This window comes from Chinchilla lanigera, unplaced genomic scaffold, assembly GCF_000276665.1.
Source record: "Chinchilla lanigera isolate Chin_1 unplaced genomic scaffold, ChiLan1.0 scaffold00030, whole genome shotgun sequence".
NCBI classification, from domain to species: domain Eukaryota; kingdom Metazoa; phylum Chordata; class Mammalia; order Rodentia; family Chinchillidae; genus Chinchilla; species Chinchilla lanigera.
The window spans coordinates 21,453,175-21,471,323 of record NW_004955431.1 but is presented as its reverse complement, the minus strand read 5'-3'; the positions used below and the strand labels follow the sequence as shown (position 1 = coordinate 21,471,323).

Here is an 18,149-nt window from a genome sequence, read left to right as displayed (position 1 = left end):
TATCTTGTGAAAGGACAAGGACAGTATCAGTAAGAGTTCAAGGACTTAGCATGTTTGATGCTAAGGACTTAGCATTTTAAATCATGGCAGTGACATCCTTACGGATGCTCAGATTGTCCCATTTGGACAGTAGCACCCTCTTCAAGTTGTCTCTGAGTCCCTTTGACATAGTACAAGTCTCTGACAAAGTCTTTGCCTTCTGGTATATGAAGATGCCCCTGGCTCATCTTGTGCATTTCCCACCCCAGACCTGGAACCAACCATTTCTCTAGAATCCCTGGTTCCTTTCAGAAAGCAAAGGAGATTTGATTCCAGATCTCGCCAAGCCAGGCTCTTTTACTGGGCCGGTGTTTTGTTTGCCCCATTGATCTCCCACACAGAGCACCTCCCCTCCGTATTGAACCCCAAGTCCCACCTGCACAGTTCCAGGGACCTGCTGCCTCTCCTAGTAAAGAAACTGGCCACAGTCGTGGGGTCACTCATAGAATGCCACATTGTCTCTTGGCCTGTGCCATGGACAGAAGTCCTGGTTGGGGAGAGCCGGCAGGTCAGGCTGTGTCACTGGGAAGCACCTGTTGTGTGCTTTGCTGCATGGACGAGGCACCACTTGCTTCATCCCTCAACTTCAGAACAGTCTGTGTACCTCCTGCAGGTTTGTGTGATGAATGCCAAGTGTTTTCTCTGCCATTTAACTCGATCTGCAGAACTTTCCCTGTGAGGTGAGGCAAGTGCTGTTCTCCTTGACTTGGATATGAGAAGACCAGGCTCGGAGACAACAGAGTCCGGCCATGGCAGCTCCCCATCCAGTGCTTGCTCTGCTCTGCCCTGCTGCCTCTGGACAGTGGGTCCCTGGAGGTTTGAGGAGATGCAGCTGCTCACGCACCTTTCTCTCCTGTGTGGTCTTAAGAAAATGTATCGCATGAGCCTTTAATTTCCATTGGATTCAAAATGTGAATCCTTCAGAAGACAGAGAGCTCCTTCTGTTTATCACCTTGCCTCTTGCACTAGACTTTGGCTTCCACTATCCCAGGGGAAGGTCAGCTACAAAGAAGAGAAACAGAAAAGGTTATGTCTTATTCCTGGGCTTCAGAGGTCCGGGTCCTGGCAGTTTGGGGATTTCTTAATGCTTTTGATCGTGAAACCCCTTTCTGCCCCAGTGATGTGACAGGTGTCCTGCCGCCCGTGGTGCACTGCTGTGTGGAAAAGCCCGGGGTTGCGTAGACACTCAGTTTTGGTCCTTTCTGTGCCGTCCTCCCACAGTGTGGATTTTGTGAAGTGGTCCTCCCAGGGGATGCTGAGGATGAGTCCCGACGCCATGAATGCTCTTTTTAAGCCAACCATTGACAGCATCATTGAGCACCTTCGTAAGTATCATCCAGGATGTGCCTATTGGAAGCCGAGCTGAGAGAGGAGACCGACTTGCCCGGTGTCACCAACTAGTACATTTGCAGTTGGATTGGCAGAGGCTACAGGGCAGCCACAGGCCTGGGCCCTGCAGGAGCGGGTGGGTGTTGGGCATGTGTGAGGGAGGTTGCTGGGCACAGGCCCTGGGCCCCTCTCCTGGGGAGCCTGTCCTCACCTGGGCTTCACTTTGGCCTCAAAGGTTGGGAGCTATATCATCTCAGAGGACAGGCCCCAGGGCATGCATCTCATCTGTAAAATCGGGAGTCCTTCCCTGCCAGGAGAGAGGGAACTGTCCCGTGAACCAAAGGAAGGTCTCCCGCAGGAGGACAAACAGGATCTGGTCATTCTACTGAGTCGGTGGCCCTTACCAAGGGACACACAGTGACTGACTAGAACTTTTCAGTATCCAAACCTCTCATCCTCTTCTCACCCCTCACCTGCCAAAGGACAGTGCCTAGGGGTAGGGTGGGACTTTTATGAAAATCAGAGTATCCTGCTTATAACAACTTGCCTGACTTACTTAATGGAACCACAAGTTTGGAGGGTATTCCTTTATGCATAACAAACCCTTAACATGCTCACCACCTCTCTGTTAAAGTGAGATTCTACTTAGTAGCAGTTCTTGCCTCAATTCCCGAGCAGAAGGGCCTGAAAACTCCTCTTCTTTAAAAGATCAGCACAAAAACTTAGTTCAGTGAGCTCAGTTGGCTCAAGTGGTTTCATCCACCCCCACAGACCCAGGCAGCTCAGTTTCCCTTGCCTGCCGGGTTTTGGTGACGTGACCTTCTCCCTTCCCCTCCCTTTCAGGGGACCTGTTCCAGAAGCCTGAGGTATCCACAGTCAAGTTCCTCTTCCTGGTGGGCGGCTTTGCCGAGGCACCCCTCCTGCAGCAGGCTGTGCATACTGCCTTTGGTGACAAGTGCCGGATCATCATTCCCCAAGACGTGGGCCTCACCATCCTTAAGGGAGCTGTCCTCTTCGGCCTGGACCCCGCCGTGATCAAGGTGCGTCGGTCCCCGCTCACCTACGGGGTGGGTGTGCTGAACCGGTACGTGGAGGGCAAGCACCCACCCGAGAAGCTGCTGGTCAAGGATGGCACTCGTTGGTGCACTGATGTCTTCGACAAGTTCATCTCTGCCGACCAATCTGTGGCCCTGGGTGAGCTAGTCAAGCGCAGCTACACCCCAGCTAAGCCGTCCCAGCTGGTCATTGTCATCAACATCTACAGCTCTGAGCATGACAATGTCAGTTTCATCACTGACCCGGGGGTGAAGAAGTGCGGCACACTTCGCCTGGATCTCACGGGTACCAGTGGCACAGCGGTGCCCGCCCGGAGGGAAATCCAGACCCTCATGCAGTTTGGGGACACCGAGATCAAGGCCACAGCTGTTGATATAGCCACCTCAAAGAGTGTCAAAGTGGGGATCGACTTCTTAAATTACTAGCCATTTTCCCGTGCCCCCTGCCACCTTGGACTCACCTCATCTGCATCTGCTGACCTCATCCCTGACTGTTCTCCCTGGACCTGACCCTTCCCATTGCCCACCTGAATTTCAGCAGGAAAGACAGAAAGAACCAGGGCAAGAAACAACTACAGATTTGTTGAAGGCACACGGGAGTCAGAAAAACAGTCAAAATTAAGATTTAGGTGTGGGTATAGGAAATTCAAGGATCCTAGAAGATCAGCTAGTTTTCATAAGTAGCAGGGTGGTGAACCAGCTACCTGACAAGGCATTCAGTACTTTCCTGAAGCAGTGGTCAAGTTTTGCTTTGAGCCATCTCAGTTAAGTAGAATTTGGGGTGCCCCGTTGCTGTCTTTGTAGATTTGAAATGAGAGTTTTGAACCAGAAGGAACTCTGCATCTGAGATCCTTTTAATTTTTTTTTGGATAGTAGTGGGTATAAAATGCCAGCCATCTGCAGTTAATTTCTCCCCATCATCACAGGATTAAAGAGGTGGTTCAGGGGGAGTGTGGAGTGTTTTTAGCTGGTGGGAGAAGACTGCCAACCATGGGCACTATTTTCGGTTCTCATATAATTTAAATTCCAAGGAGGTTTGGTGAAGAAGCTGTGGCTGACCCACTAGGATTTTGGGGACTAGCGGTGGTAATACCTTACCTTTTTAGCAGGTAAAATTTTGCTGCAATGGAAATAGATTTTAAAGAGCTGACTTATCCCAAATTACAGTAAACCCCTCTTATCTGTGGGGACACATGCCAAGATCTCTAGACTGAAACCACAAAGAGTGTGGAACCCTATGTCTTCTATATTTTGACCTATGCTTATGAGAAAGTACGATTTATAAATTAGGCCCAGCAAGAGATGAATGACAGCGACTACTAATAAAAATAGGACAATTATAAAAGTATACTGTAATAAAATTTATATGAATGTAGTCTCTCTCTCTGTCTCAGAATATCCTATTGTCCTGTCTTATATTTTTGAACCATGGTTGACAGTGGGTAACTCAAACCACAGCAAGTGAAACCGTGGAAAATAGGAAACTACTGCATATGTTAGGATATATAATGCCACGTCCTGGTTTTCATATGTAATTCTAGTTAACCTGGCAGGAACTTCGCGTGTGAAAATGAGCTTGTCGTTTGTCTTGTTCACATCACCTAGCCGAAAAGTCTAGAGTAGCTCTTTGCCTTGAAAACATACGAATTTTAGATGAACCCTCTTTCCCCTGCGCTTTCTCTTCCCCTAAGAGTTTTGGCCACTCATTTCCACATTGCGAAAGGAATGCACTGGTGAAATAGGAAAGAAGGATCTGTTCCATGAAATGCATCATTAAACTTTGGTTTTCAGATCTGCTCCAAAATAATGTGTAGCTCTGTACCCGATGGATTAAGCTGGGCAGTTTAGTTTTTTTTCCCAAAGCAGATCTGTGGCTTGCTTGCATCAGAATTGCCTGGGTGCTTGTTAAGAGCAGGTTCCTGGATCTGATCTCTTTTTAACTGAAGCTAACTTGGAAGAGGAAGACCAGAACCTGCTTTTTTTTTTCTTTTTTTTTTTTTTGTCTATTGGAATAGCCGCAGGTGACTGTGTCCATTGGAATTTGAGAATTACCAAGTTTAGGTTTTGTCCAAGCTGAAGCACAGACCACGGGCTGTGCTCTGCAGTCTTTCCATAAGAGATCCCTTAGGGAAGAGGTTCCCCCCACACCTTGTCCTCGTAGTGCGTGGAGCGGGGCCCACACCAGCCTGGGCAGGGCCCTTTCAGCCCTCACAGGAACGTTCTGAGGAGCAAAAAGATGGTAAAGAATCAGCCCCAGGAAGAGGGCTCACTGAAGTGTAACCACCGCCTCTCCTTTCCCACTGCACAAAACCAGTTTCCTCCAACATTCAGGAGCCAACTGAGGATAAAGAATCAAGAATCTGACTCAGTCCATCTTACGTGTTCAAAGCTGTCTTTTCCACCTGCTGGAATTCATTCCGATTCCCAATCACTGGAGGCATGCATAATGAATGAGCGGAGAGTGAGAGAAGTAACTTCGAATGCAAGTTGGATTCACAAGCCCATTATCATAGCCAATATGCAGATTTTAAATAGCATCTCAAATCTCATTTCAGGGTGTCTTCTTTTTCACGTTGCCTGCTGCAGAATTCTCTGCTAGAATGTGAAACAGGAACAAAACACAGAACTAGGGAACGTGAGTCCCACAGCTGAGCTGTGGGCTTTTGCATCCAGGCACCAAGGTGTGTTTGCCAGGGGTCTCCTGCTGCCCACTCTGCTTCAAAAGCTCAATGTCATGGGTCCCTGTTTGGTGTTACTAGCTGTAGTCTACAAAGAAGACTCTTCAATTTAGTTATGAGTAATATAATTTTATGTACATACAATATTAGAATCTTGTACAGAATCTTTATTTCTACAATGTGCTTTTGTTTACAAAAACAAGGAAAATGCTTTTTAATTTTTGTTGCTGAGATTGCTGCCCTTCATCTGCCAGTTTCATTTCTAAATTGCTCTCACTAGTCATTGATGTGTGCCAATACCAAGCGATGAACTGTGCACACAAGACTGAGCGGTAGTCAGAGGAGCCTAGGAGCAGAATACTCTGAACACCCGGATCAACAGCTTCACAGGACCTCTCCACGTGTGCGTCCTTCCCAAAGACTCACAGATTATAGGTAAAGGAACATAATGTACCAATTCTCCTGTCCAGACTTTGAGAGCTGAACATCCCAGTTCTGTAAGCCATGGGACTATGCAGAAAAACCTATGAAAACTCTGTGCATCTGCTGGGGTTGTTGACCTCTCCTTGTGGGGCAAAGCAGTCACTCTGAACACAAAGCTTGGCCTGCTGTGTGTATGCCACAGTCAAAGAGAGGAGCCAAGTGGTACATAAACCAAGCTTTTCTATTGGGTTAAGTGTAAGTGTGAGTAATAGAGTGAACCCTCTTTCCCTGCTAGTATAAACCGCTTCCTGCATTGCATTAAGGCTATCTCTTTGTCTACTCTTTCTCTTAAAAGACCTTATAGAAATCTGCACTGTTGGCAAATTGATGATGGACAAGGGGTGATAATTATCTGGATTTTCTTCTGGCCTCTAAGGTGCAGCCCCTGGAGTCAAACTCCTTACACAAAATCCCCAAATCCACCCCTTTGCTTCACTGAAATACTCTAGAGTAAGAGCACTGGATAAGTACACTTGGACATATGCCTAATCTTAGACAGTTTCTAGAAGGTCTGTGGTCTTGACCAGTTACGCAGTTGGTCAAGATAATATTACTCATATTATCTGATAGTTGCCTTTCTTGGAAGCAGGGTTGTTGGTTTCCTTTGTAACCGCCTTTTATGTGTACAGCAAGTATTACTACATACCGAGTGACAGATAGGTTACGGACAGCCATGATAGGAAAGAGGAGGAGCCATAGGAGTGATTTTGCAGAGTGATAGCTAAGATGAATCTAGAATACAGAGCGTGCCCCACCCTTAGAATGTTATTTAGACCAAGTTTAGCTTTTAGAGTCCAGGTCTGGTTGATTGCCAGGATAGCAATGAATCGCATGCACCAATATAAACAGGAGTCAAAATGCATTATTAGTTGAAGATCGAATTTCACACGTAGAGATGTAACCGCTGTGATTAAGCTGCAGATGTATGCTGGGGAATGGCTTATGTGGATGACTAGTATACAAGTTGTTGGCCATAATGTCACTAAGACCTCTCATTTGCTTGAAATATGGAACTATATTCTAAAATCTCTGCTACTGGGGGTCTTGTTCACTACATGATAAATCCAAACTTCACAGAACTTTGCAGCAGTTCACAACTGGGCAGGATTGTACCTGAAAACTCTCTTGTCTTCACAGATGTCTAATAAAGTAAAACTCTGGATCTCATGTGGCTCAGATAGTTTTTACCTCCCCCCACCTCCCTACCCATGCTGGATTTGTAAGCAGAATTATAGCTGGATCATTACCGACCACCCCCTGCGCACTGTCTCACGTGGAGACTGGCTTCCAGGTCCCTTCACAGGTGGTATATAAGTTATCAACAGTCATTTCAACAAGTCTACCCCTTCACTGCTGGGAGGCAAGGCTCCATCAATGTTCACAGAGTCCTCTCCCTTCAAGCGGGAGCGAAGTGGTCAGACGTACAGATGGAAGGCAGATACATAGGGTGACTACTCTGCTACACACCCACTGAAAGTCACCTACTGAAGGCCTGCAGTGGTTCCTTGCCCTCCAGCACCCTGGTAGGCACACGGAACTGGATGTCCAGAGCTTTTGATTTCTTCCAGACACTGTCCCTGGGGTACCCTCCAGGCTGGGTCTAGAATCTTCCAAAGGCCTGCAGTGAGGTCCGGGACCCTAAGAGGGATATAAGAGGTGGTTGCCTCCACCTGCACTCATCTGAGGGAGCAGAGGTGGAGAAGTGTGGGTAGTCCTTTAGGCAGACTTGAGCTACATGCGCTGGAAAGTACCCAAGTGCCTCCGGTCTCAGTTCCCTTCTCCATAAAGGCAGGAGCCGCAGCCAGCTGTCTGTAAGGCTGTTCATTCCCTGTGTTTCTTGTTCACACAGTGGCATTTGTGGTGGGTTTCAATCTAGAAGAAAGAGACTTGGGCCTCCTTTGTTCCTATAGAATGGAGACAGTTAGAAAGAAGTATGACTCAGCCTCCCCAGCATGCCTTCGTTTCAGTACATTGCTCCTTCTTCACAGGTCCTGAGCTCCTGAAAAGTCTGGCCTCTCAAATAGGAGATGAAAAGTGGGATGGTGGGGGCTGCCTGATGCTGTAGCACATGCCTGTAATCCCAGAAATCTGGGAGGCTGAGGCAGGAGGATTGCAACTTTGAGCCCAACCTGAGAAAATTAGCAATTCAGAGAGATCCTGTGTCAAAACTTAAAAAAAAAAATTTCTTTTTAAATAAGTGGGGGTATAGCACAGTGTGAAAAACTTGGGATCAATCTTCAAGGGGTGGATTGCTAGGCTCATGGAAGCGCCTCTGTTTGGAAGTCGCCAAGGACATAGGGCCTCAACTTCTCTGCTGGCTCTCTGGCTCCTGCTGGCCCTCAAGCACCCCTGCCTTTGGGCTGACGCAGTGGCCACCATTCCACCCTCTGTGGGGCACTGGGGACAGAGCCTGTTCCCACCCTTCTTCAGTGTCCATACCCCCAGCAGAAGCCCCACACCCCGCCACACATGCGCCCCAGGGAGACAGGTAGGTGGGCAGTTCTAAGGCTCTGAGGCCAGATGTGCACCGGGCAAATGTCTGGATTTGCACCTGGGGCTGGGCTGAAAGGGGCTCATGGGGAGCACCCCCAAATTTCTTGGCCCAAGTTCCTCTGGAGACCTTCCCCCTGGAGCCCCAGTTCTGAGGGCACCCTGAAAGAGAAGGGGAGGGGCCTCATCAGCATGCCCCACCCTGGATGAGCTCACAAAGGCTGTGGGAGGCCTGGAGACGGGGTGGGGGGCAGTGATCCAGGCACCCAGGTGAGAGCAGGTGAAGTGGGCACGGGGCGGTTGGGAGGATTCCTGTCCTGCTTCCCTCCCCCCAGGGCACAATGGCTGCGTGCTCTTCCCTGCCCACCTCCTCCAGGCAGGCCTGGCTCTGGGTCCCACCCTAGGGTCACACTTCTGGGCAACACATCCTGTCCCTGAGAGTCACCCATTCATGTCCACTTTTGCACCAGAACCCTCAAGCAGATCACTTAATCTCAGTGTGCTTTACTTTTCTTACCTGTAACTTGGGTACTCACCCTAGGGAAGCTGTGGGGATGAGAGAGGAGAGAAGTTCCCTGAGCCATGCATAGCCATTCTTCGCTACATGTCTGACCCTCCTCTAGAAATGAGTGTGTCATAAGGCTATTGAGAAGGTTTGCTAAATTAGTGCATGGAAGGCTTTGAGACCAGGTCTTGGTCAGCCGGTGGTGTGCTGGGCACACACTCATTGCATGGCCTGACTGAGTCTTGCACCAGCACCTCTCATTATCCAGCCCCCTGATGCCAGGGGTTTTATCAGCCTAGATGTGGTCCCAGCCTTACTGTTCCTGTCTTGGTGGGGGCAGAACTCCTTTAGCAATTCCCGTCACTGCCTACAGCCCCAGGTTGTGACCCTCCCTTCTACCCAGAGGCCCCATCTCCCAGTCTTTAGAGCATTGCTTCAAGGAGACCAACTGGCTTAACAGGTCAGGAGATGGCAGCATCGCAGGATTCAGAGGCAGACCCTGGAAGATTTGGGGTGGGGAGTCCACTGCTAATCCCTCAAGTAGGAAGGATTCTTGCCCCAAAGAGAGCATCCACATAAACTGGTACTGCACTCCTGCCACCCCCTGCTATTTCCCTTCGATGCCATGCCAACTTTTTTGGGACTTTCTGATCCCTCAAGTCACAACTTTTTCTGATTCTTTGTTGTGAGGCTCACTTGTGTGTCGCAGCATGCTTAGCAGCATCCTACTCATTAGATACCATTGGCAGCTCATGCCCCGATTTATGACAATCAAAAATGTTTCTGTACATTACCAAATGTTCTGAGGGCAAAGGTGGTGGTGGCAGAAATTATCACTGGATAAAGAAAGGGCGGGGCAGATGTGGAAACATCGTCTCTCTCCTCCCTCAAAATGTATGAGCCCTACATGGGGGCTTCTGGGTCTTGCTTATGTTTATATTTCCAATTTCTGTCCCATTAATTGCTGTAGTATGCATATAGTTCACGAATGTTGGATGGATGGATGGGTGGATGGGTGGATGGATGGGTGGATGGATGGATGGGTGGGTGGGTGGATGGATGGGTGGATGGGTGGATGGATGGGTGGATGGATGGATGGACGGACAGATGGATGGATGGGTGGGTGGGTGGATGGGTGGGTGGATGGGTGGGTGGATTGATGGATGGATGGGTGAGTGGATGGGTGGGAAGATGTATGGATGTATGGATGTATGGATGTATGGATGGGTGGGTGGGAGGAGCCTGCCACAGAAGAGAGACATTCATGGGCAGTAATCTGTACATCCATTATCTAAGCGAACACAAAAGGTAATGGGCCCCGTGTTCCTTGTAACCGAAACCATCTCTCTTTGCTGGCTTTGAGTGAGATAGTGGAGCTGCCTCTCAGTCCCAGCCCCTGGCAAGGTCACTCTTCTCCCAGAAGTGGCATGCAAGCAGTAAGTTTTTGAGGCAGGAATTTTTGATAAGGTAATTTCTTTCCCCCTCCTTCATTAACAGAGAACAAAATCATGGAGTCTTCCAAGGTCTTCATGAGACAGATGCCAATCACACCAGGCTACAGTGGTAAGTGGCAGCCTGGAGAACATGGCTGTGGTCTCTGTCCTGGCCTTGGCCCGCTGTCCATATCTGTCTAGCCCTGTGTGAGTGCAGCTGCTCCGGCTTCTAAGAATACCCTGAAAACACCAGTGCCGATAGCTGGGCTCTGATACATGCAGAGAAAGAACTTAGACCAGATTTCTCCCACACGCATGCTGGAAGTGCTTCAAACCTGCTGAATGAATTTCAACAAGGATAACAGAGCTATGAGGATTGACAGAGTGAAAAGTTACACCCCTGTCCTTCCCTGAGTTGGCTTTTTCAAGGTGCTCCCCCATCACTTATGCTCTTGTTCTTTCCTGTATCTCCTAAAGGGAGGTAGGTGGCCAACCGCCCTTTTTTTGGAGGGCTGTCCTGGTAATAGTGCTCAGTCTATGTCCAGGACCCCCGTAGGAAATAGGCAGAATAGGACCATTGGTTGCCCTTTCTAAAGACTCTTCCTCCGCCAGCTTCTGGGCCACTGAGAACTTACTGCATTACATGCTTGTGGGTGACAAAGCCAGAGGCCCCAGGCACCCTTCGCTCTTGTCCACAGCTGCTCTTGGGAGCAGAGGTGCTCGGGACTGTTCCAAGATCCTAGCCTTACCCTGGTCCTACTGGCTGAGTAAGAGGGCAGGCTTTGGTTCTGACACACTCAGGTTCGGATCGTCTCTGCATGGCCACTAAGTGACTGTAGGCCACTTACCTCTTCCTGAGAAGGGGAAGAAATCCTATAAAATTGATGCATCTGCTTCATAGCATGCTGTAACCAGTCACCGTAGACTAGGTGATTAAAAACAGCAAAATGTATTCTTTCCCTCTTCTGCTGGCCACAAATCTGAAATCAAAGTGTCAGCAGGACCATGATCTCTCTGAAGCCTCTGCGGGAGGATCTTTCCTTGGCCCTTTCCAGCTTCTGGAGACCCCTGGCTTGTGTCAGCATCACTGCGGTCTCTGCCTCCATCTTCACGTGACTCCTCACATGGGCTTCTCCTGGGTCTCTAAGTTTGTGAGCCTCAAATCTCACCTTTTCATTTATAAGGACACCAATCATTGGATGTAGGGCCCATCCTAAATCTAGGGTGATCGCATTTCTAGATCCTTAATTACATTGACTAAGCTCTTTTTCCAGGGAAGATCATGTTCACAGGTATCAGGATCTATGTGTGGGATACGGTGCAACCCACTGTGTGGAATATTATATAAAGTTGTGATGCTTAAAGGAGCCAGAGCACATTGCTCTTTTAAATATCTAAGTTGTTGGGCTGGGGATTTAGCTCAGCGGCACAGCACCTGCCTGGCAAGCACAAGGTTGTGAGTTTGATTCCTGGTACCGGAAGAAAAACAAAAAAAAAAAAAACACAAAACAAAACATAATATCTTAGTCCTTAGAGTCAAAGGCATGCACACACATGCACACACACACGCACTCATGCATGTACATATAAGCACATAAAATCTATAGATCAGCTTAGGCCCTGATGGCTGAGAAGGCCCCTAGCTTTCTCCTGGTTTACCCTGTAACATTAGGGTATCTGCTGATCCCCCATGGGCTGGAGAAGCTGGATGGTGTGTGGAGGTTTTGAGCACTGCCAGCGTCAGGCTATTAATTCAGTGCTTCCAGAGATGGCTTGTTACAAGGCTCAGGACTTGCTACCTTCAGTTCTTTGGCTAGGTTTTTTTTTCCGTAGGGACAAAAGCAAAAGTGTTAGGTTGTGATACTGAAAGATATTTGTTTGTTTACTTTGCAGTTTAAAACCAAGTTCTCAACCAGTGTTTCTCAATTGTTCTTTTGTAAAACGGTCTTATTGTGACAATATTATAGTACTTAGCGTTCAGCATCTAGTTTAAATAAATAGTTGTGTTTTACCCATGCTAATTGTAATGATTATATGTTATTTTGTGGGAAATGGTGATAAATTTTCCTAGGGGTGGGTCTTGCAGATAATGAATTTACCTTTTTGTGTAGTATGTCTCTGCTTTTAATAAGCCTGCAATTTCCCCATGGTCTGACCGGCAAGAAAGATCCCAAATTGCATTTGGGAAGTGTCAAGGAAAATATGCTTTTTCTCTAAAAAGAGGAATAATTTCAATTACTCCTCAGACTATCATTTTGGCCCATTAATGCTTTCTCCGTTTGCTGTTCATGCTGACATCAGGGGCTTTGCTATCAAAGAATATGACTGTCATCGCCTTTGTTGAAACGGGCCTTCCCTCCCCCACCGCTCCAAGGTCATTTTTTGTGACCTTGGGAGGGCCCAGACAGTGGAAACAGCAGTGCCGCCTGTATTAATGGCCTTCGGAAAAATGCAGAGGAGTTGGCCGGGGAGGACGCCAAACGGCAGGCGGCGATGGTGGGGCTTTGAGGCGGGGTGCAGATTCCTTGCCAGCCTGCCTTGCTCAAGGCCGCGCGGTTCCTCTGGATTCTGCAGGCTTCGTGCCGTTCCTGAGTTGCCAGGAAACCTCCAGTGAGGATAACGTGGAGCTCTGTCTGCAAACCTTCCGGGAGAACACGCAGCGGTATAAGGACCAGCTGGAGGAATTTCGCTGTGCAGTGGCCACCGCGCCGAAGCTGAAACCCATCAGCTCCGAGGAGACCGTCCTGCGGGCACTGCATGAATACGCCCGGCGATACCACCCCTTGACTCTGGGTACGAGGGCCCCAAACCAGCTTCCCCTCAGCCCTGGCTCCAAGCATGCACCCCAGCAGACAAGCCACAGACAGCATAGCATCCAGCAGGGCTTCGCGTCCCCAGCACTCCGTGCAAAATGAAAGGCTCGGTTTCTGCATACGAGAAAGATGCGTCTATAAGGGGAGGAACACAGGCCTGGTCCGGCAGGAGAGGGTGGTCTGAGAACTCAGGGCCAGGCCTCAGGAGGAGCTTCTGAACCTCAGCGTGTGGGTGCACAGGTGCCATTACTCAGCCGCGTTCTCTGTGCTGAGCATTGGTATTGCCAACCACACACAGGAAGACGATAACGTCCCGACCAGCGTTCCCTCTCGGGGTAGGAGAGGAGAGGTTGCCAGTGGTGGCAACTTGGCTGAGCTTATAGCGAGAGGGCCAAGACAGTACTGGTTTGAATGCAGCTGCCCTAGGTTCTAGTTCTGTAGGAGTTTTGCCCAGAACGAAAAACAGTGACAAGAAGGATGACTTCGTTATGTCATAATCACAACAATGATTTGACCTAGGTTATTGTAAAGTCTAAAAGGCCTATAAAAAGAATCGACTTTATTGTTATAGTTGTTTGTCCTGGGGATATAGCTCAGTGGCACAAGCACCTGCCTGGCAAGTGCACAAACCTGTGTTCGATTCCCAGTGCCAAAAAGAAATTACATTTACCTGTTATAATTGTTTGGGGAACTTTTCAAGGACAGATGATCAGTTTACATGTTTACTATGCTTTATATTTTTTCAAGCATTGCAAAAAAATACCTGGCCAGGTTTGGAATTCAGCCCAGCTCTGTAACTACTTGCTGTGTGATCTAAAGCAACTTGCTTCTCCTCTCTGGGCTCCAGTTTCTTCATCGAGGGCTCCTTAGGGTGCCTTCCGGCTCTGAGATTCTGGGATCAGTGGCCTCATTTGATTCTACCAGCAACTGGAGGACACATGGGGGCTGTGAGACTCGCTCGAGGGCACCCTCCTAGCCAGAGTCACAGCGGCTACGTAATGGCAGGTGCCTGGTACGACTGAGTCTGATGTGTTTTCTCCTGCCTCTCTGCATGCTTATTTTTTCCCTCCATTACATAAAGCAGCACAGAGGATGCTGGCAGCTTCCTTACCACCCCGAGAGAGAAGCATGGTCTGCTTAAGAGCAAGGACATAGAGCCCAGCCAGACCGGGCTTGAGTCTGGCCCTACCAATTCCTGGTCCTGTGACCCTGGCCAAGCCTTTCTGAACCTCTTGCAAGTCAATTTCTTCCTCCATATGTTGGAGGTAAGAAAATTAGATGAGATAGGACTTGTTAAGCCCTTTCCCAGGTGCCTGGTACACACCACCATCCACGGCGGCTGCTGCCCCATCACATACCTAGGCCCAGATTATCTGTCCGGTGCTAGCTAGCTTGTGGGAGCCACCGCTTACTGTGAAGTGCCCTCAGGAAGTGTGGTGTCTCTTTACAGAATGTAAGAATGTGAAGAAACCTCCCCACGAGCCCCCGATCCCTGGCTGGGCGGGCTTCCTGCCCAGAGCCAGGGTCACTGAGCTGGGCTGTGCCACGAGGTACACTGTCATGGCCAAAAACTGCTACAAAGACTTCCTGGACATCAAGGAGCGGGCCAAGAGGGCACGTGAGAAATCCTACAAGGAGTGAGTGTGGGTGGTAGCACAGGCAGCAGGCGGAGGAAGAAGAGCTTTGCTGGCTGGGTCACGGGGCGCCACATCTGCACTGCGACTGTCTTGGGCGGCATTAGTTACATGGAAGGGCCTCCGGTGCCACTGCTGTGCTCTGCTCCCCAAGAGCTCAGCTCCCCCCAGGCCCTGCGGGGGGCTCTCTGCTGGTTTGTACGATGGGGTGGGCGCAAAACCCAGTAGGGTCTCCCTGTCAGGGATGCCGAGGGAGGGAGGGGGAAGGTGACGCCAGGACACTGTGTAGGGTGGTTCCTACGGTCTCAGTTTCTTCTCCGTGAAATGGAGACAATAATTCTTTAGGGCAGATTGTAAGAATTAGAAATAAGTATAGCACGCTCTCCCAGCAGCTGCGTGTATTATATTGATTCTTATTTTACTATTAAAAGAAATAACCTTCTGGCTTTTGCTCTTACTTTAGACTATACGGAGGTGGCTCTGCACAGCCTCCTGCTCCTTCTCCCGAAGTTCTGCAGCGTGAGGGGCCGCTGGCCAAGTACCCAGACTTCTCCAGTTCAGGTAGGGAAGACTCTTCCCTCCTACTGCTGTTCCTCCCTCCCTCCCTCCCTCTCTCCCTCCTTCCTTCTCTCCCTCCCTCCTTCCCTCCCTTCCTTCCCTCCTTCCTTCTTTCCTTCCTCCCTTCCTTCCTCCTTCCTCCCTCCCTCCTCCCTGCCTCCTTCCTACCTTCCTCCTCCCCTCACTCCCTCCGTCCTTCCCTCCCTCCCTCTTCCCCTCCCTCCCTTTCTCCCTCCTTCCCTTCCTTCCTTCTTTCCTTCCTTCCTTCCTCCCTCCTTTTCTTCTTCCCTCCCTCCCTCCCTCTCTCTCTCCCTCCTTCTCTTCCTTCCTTGTTCTTTTCTTCCTTCCTCTTTCCCTCCTTCACTCCCTCCCTTCCTTCCTTCCTCCTTCCTTCCTTCCTCTCTCTTTCCCTCCTTCCCTTCCTCCCTCCCTTCCTTCCTCCTTCCCTCCTTCTCTCCTTCTCTCCCTTCCTCCTTCTCTCCCCCTCCCTTCCTCCCTCCCTTCCTTCCTCCTTCCCTCCTTCTCTCCCTTCCTCCTTCTCTCCCCCTCCCTTCCTCCCTCCCTTCCTTCCTCCTTCCCTCCTTCTCTCCCTTCCTCCTTCTCTCCCCCTCCCTTCCTCCTTCCCTTGCTCCCTCCCTCCCTCCCTCCCTCCTTCCCTTCCTTCCCTTGCTCCCTCCCTCCCTCGCTCCCTACCTCCTTCCCTTTCTTCTTTTCTTCCGTCCTTCCTCCTTCCCTCCCTCCCTCCCTCCCTTCCTTCTTTCCTTCCTTTCCTCTCTCCCTTCCTTCCTTCTTCCTTCCTTCCTCCCTCCTTCCCTTTCTCCCTCCTTCCCTTCCTCCCTCCTTCCCTCCTTCCTTCCTTCCTTCCATTCCTCCTTCCCTTTTGTTTGTTGTTTTAGACAGAGTCTTGCTACATAATCCCGCTTGGCCTTGAACTTGCTTCCTGCCCGAGCCTCCTCAGTGCTGAGATTACAGGTGTGGGCCACCAGGCCTGACCTACTGCATTTCAAAGGGCAGTGAAATGTTTGCGGAGGCTCTATCCTTAGCTAGGCTACCTGCTTGCTACTCATGAAGAGGAGCTTCTCTTCCAGGTGGAAGCTGCCCTGCTCTTGGAAGACCCCAGAGCAAGGACTCCAAACCTCCAGTGACTTGTGGCTGTGCTTATAAACCAAATACATGGAGCAACAGGAAGATTCATCTGGAGCCACTGTCCTCAGTGAAGTACGCTGAGGGCTAGAAGCCTGCGGTCTCCCAAGGAGAGGGGAAGGGGCACGCTGTCCAAGCCTGCTGTCCTGGCCTCACAACAAGCCTCTTGCCCACACCCCAGTGGGCAACAAGGAAATTGAGCAACAAGAACTCTTTACTGCTGTCTGCCTTGGCAATGTCATGACGTTAATGATAAAGGCCTTCTGTGGTCCTGTGGGGATAAAGAGAATACTTTTCAGAGTGCCAGAGGGTTTTATGGTTGTTTTTCTCAGGTGCTGCTGACCTTGAGAAGGGCCAGGGTGGGTTCATCACTTTCTATCCCTGAAGTAAACTTCTGCGCTCAGCCAAGCTCTTCTCTGAAGCCCCAGCACAATCCCCCAAGCTGTCAGTCCTTATCAGCTATCCTGCCCTGGAGTGACGTCTCCGCAAAACGGCGTAGACACCATGCCCACTGTGCCTCTGGTGTTTAAGAATCCCATTCCCCAGGTAGCCCTAGTTGTCAGATACCAGCTATATTAGTTTTCCAGGGCTGCCCTAACAAAGTACTACATAATGAGTGGCTTCAGCCAGTAGAAGTTTATTGTCTCACAGTTCTAGGAGGTAGAAGTCCAAAATCAAGGTTGTTAGCAGGGCCTCATCCCTCTATATGTGGAGGGACGCCCTCACCTCTCCCAACCCCTCAGCAACCATTGCAATCTTTGCTTCATCACTGTAATCTCTTCCCCAACAAGTTACATGCTGTTCTCCTTGGGTCTCTCTGTCTTTTTATAGCCTTCTTCTATGAGGACAGAAGTCACATTGGATTAGGAACCTGCTCTACTCCAGTCTGACCTCATGTCAAGTAACTATACCTACAATGACCCTATTTCCAAATCAGTTGCATTCTGAAGGGCTTGGTTTGAGGGATACCTTTCAACCCCTAACACTGGCCATTTGCCCCTTGCCCCTGACAGGCACTCTTCTGACCTCACTGGGCAACCTTCAGGATTTGGAAGATACCAGAAGCAGCTCTGAAGCTTGGTGTGGGGTGTGTGTGGTTTGAATAGGAAGTGTCCTCCAGAGCCTCAGGCATTGAGAGCTTAGTCCCTGTTATGGTTTTGATCTAAACACCCACCCCCCCCATTGGTTTTTGGCCCATAGATTCATGTGTTATAGAAAGTGGGGCCTAGCTGTAAGAGGTGTATTCCTGGGATGTGACCCAGAAGAGTGTATTTTTGTCCTTGGCTCCTCCTCTGTCTCTCTGCCTCCTAATGGCCATCGGCTGAGCAGCTTTCCTCTGCCTCACTCTTCCTCCATGCCATTTCTGCATTAAAGCCAGCTGACCACGTATACGTTGACCCCTTCAAAAAGCAGGAGGTAGAATAAACCTTCCCTTCTTTGTGGGTGTCAGGTATTTTGGCCCTGTCACAGAAAAGTGACAAATACAGTTCTCATACAGCAGTGTTCAGAGGTGGGGCCTATAGAATGGAGTGATTGGATCACAAGGGCTTTAACTTCATCAATGAATTAATCACCTTGATGAGATCATAATTTTGATGACATTGTTGGGAGGTAATGGATATTGGAGGTGGGGCTTAGTTTAAGGGAACAGATCATGGGTGTGACCTGGGTGACTATCTGGTCCCTGGTCACTTCCATCTCACTCTTTCCTTCTCTCTGCTTCCTGGCTGCCATGAGGCGAGCAGATTTCTTTTCCTTGCCCTTTGGCCATGACGTTTCTGCCATGCCATGGGGCCAAGAGCAACAGAGATGCCCAGCCATGGACTGAAACCTCTGAGACTGTGAGCCAAAATCAACCTTTTCTTCTGTACGTTGTTTTCCTTCAATATTTTGTCACAGCAATGAAAAGCTAAAACAGAGGCCAAAGGGGGCATTGGCATCAAATAGTTCAGAAATGCACAGAGCAAAACTGATGGGAGTTCTTCCGAA

General features: G+C 49.5%; 2 protein-coding genes across 9 annotated transcripts in view; both read left to right on the top strand.

Annotated features, from left to right (window-relative positions):
- The window catches only part of Hspa12a (heat shock 70kDa protein 12A), a 161,402-nt gene extending 154,656 nt beyond the window's left edge, over positions 1 to 6,746 (top strand). For 6 of the 7 annotated variants that reach the window (XM_013515842.1, XM_005387862.2, XM_013515841.1 and 3 more), the window contains 2 exons: positions 1,261 to 1,364; positions 2,212 to 2,849. In XM_013515842.1, the coding sequence (XP_013371296.1) occupies positions 1,261 to 1,364; positions 2,212 to 2,849 (742 nt within the window). Of the gene's footprint in view, positions 1 to 1,260; positions 1,365 to 2,211 lie in introns of all 7 variants that reach the window. The other variant, XM_005387861.2, reaches the window with a different exon arrangement.
- Positions 6,747 to 8,255: 1,509 nt separating this feature from the next.
- LOC102024150 (chromosome unknown open reading frame, human C10orf82) lies at positions 8,256 to 16,466 on the top strand. 2 transcript variants are annotated; one of them, XM_005387855.2, is made up of 6 exons: positions 8,256 to 8,344; positions 10,077 to 10,142; positions 12,587 to 12,805; positions 14,276 to 14,462; positions 14,923 to 15,020; positions 16,106 to 16,466. In XM_005387855.2, exons 2-6 carry the CDS (start codon positions 10,088 to 10,090, stop codon positions 16,249 to 16,251), a joined length of 705 nt encoding a protein of 234 aa, XP_005387912.1. In that variant the 5' UTR covers positions 8,256 to 8,344; positions 10,077 to 10,087; the 3' UTR covers positions 16,252 to 16,466. The 2 variants fall into 2 exon arrangements, with proteins under 2 accessions (XP_005387912.1, XP_013371298.1); XM_013515844.1 differs by having other exon boundaries at positions 8,332 to 8,354.
- The last annotated feature ends 1,683 nt before the right edge of the window (positions 16,467 to 18,149 follow it).

What these genes read in the sequence shown, in the direction of transcription:
- LOC102024150 (XM_005387855.2), top strand. Translation starts at nt 10,088, where the DNA reads ATGGAGTCTTCCAAGGTCTTCATGAGACAGATGCCAATCACACCAGGC. An exon ending in AATCACACCAGGCTACAGTG is followed by an intron (nt 10,143 to 12,586) that starts GTAAGTGGCAGC and finishes TGGATTCTGCAG; the next exon opens with GCTTCGTGCCGTTCCTGAGT. An exon ending in CGTGAGAAATCCTACAAGGA is followed by an intron (nt 14,463 to 14,922) that starts GTGAGTGTGGGT and finishes CTCTTACTTTAG; the next exon opens with ACTATACGGAGGTGGCTCTG.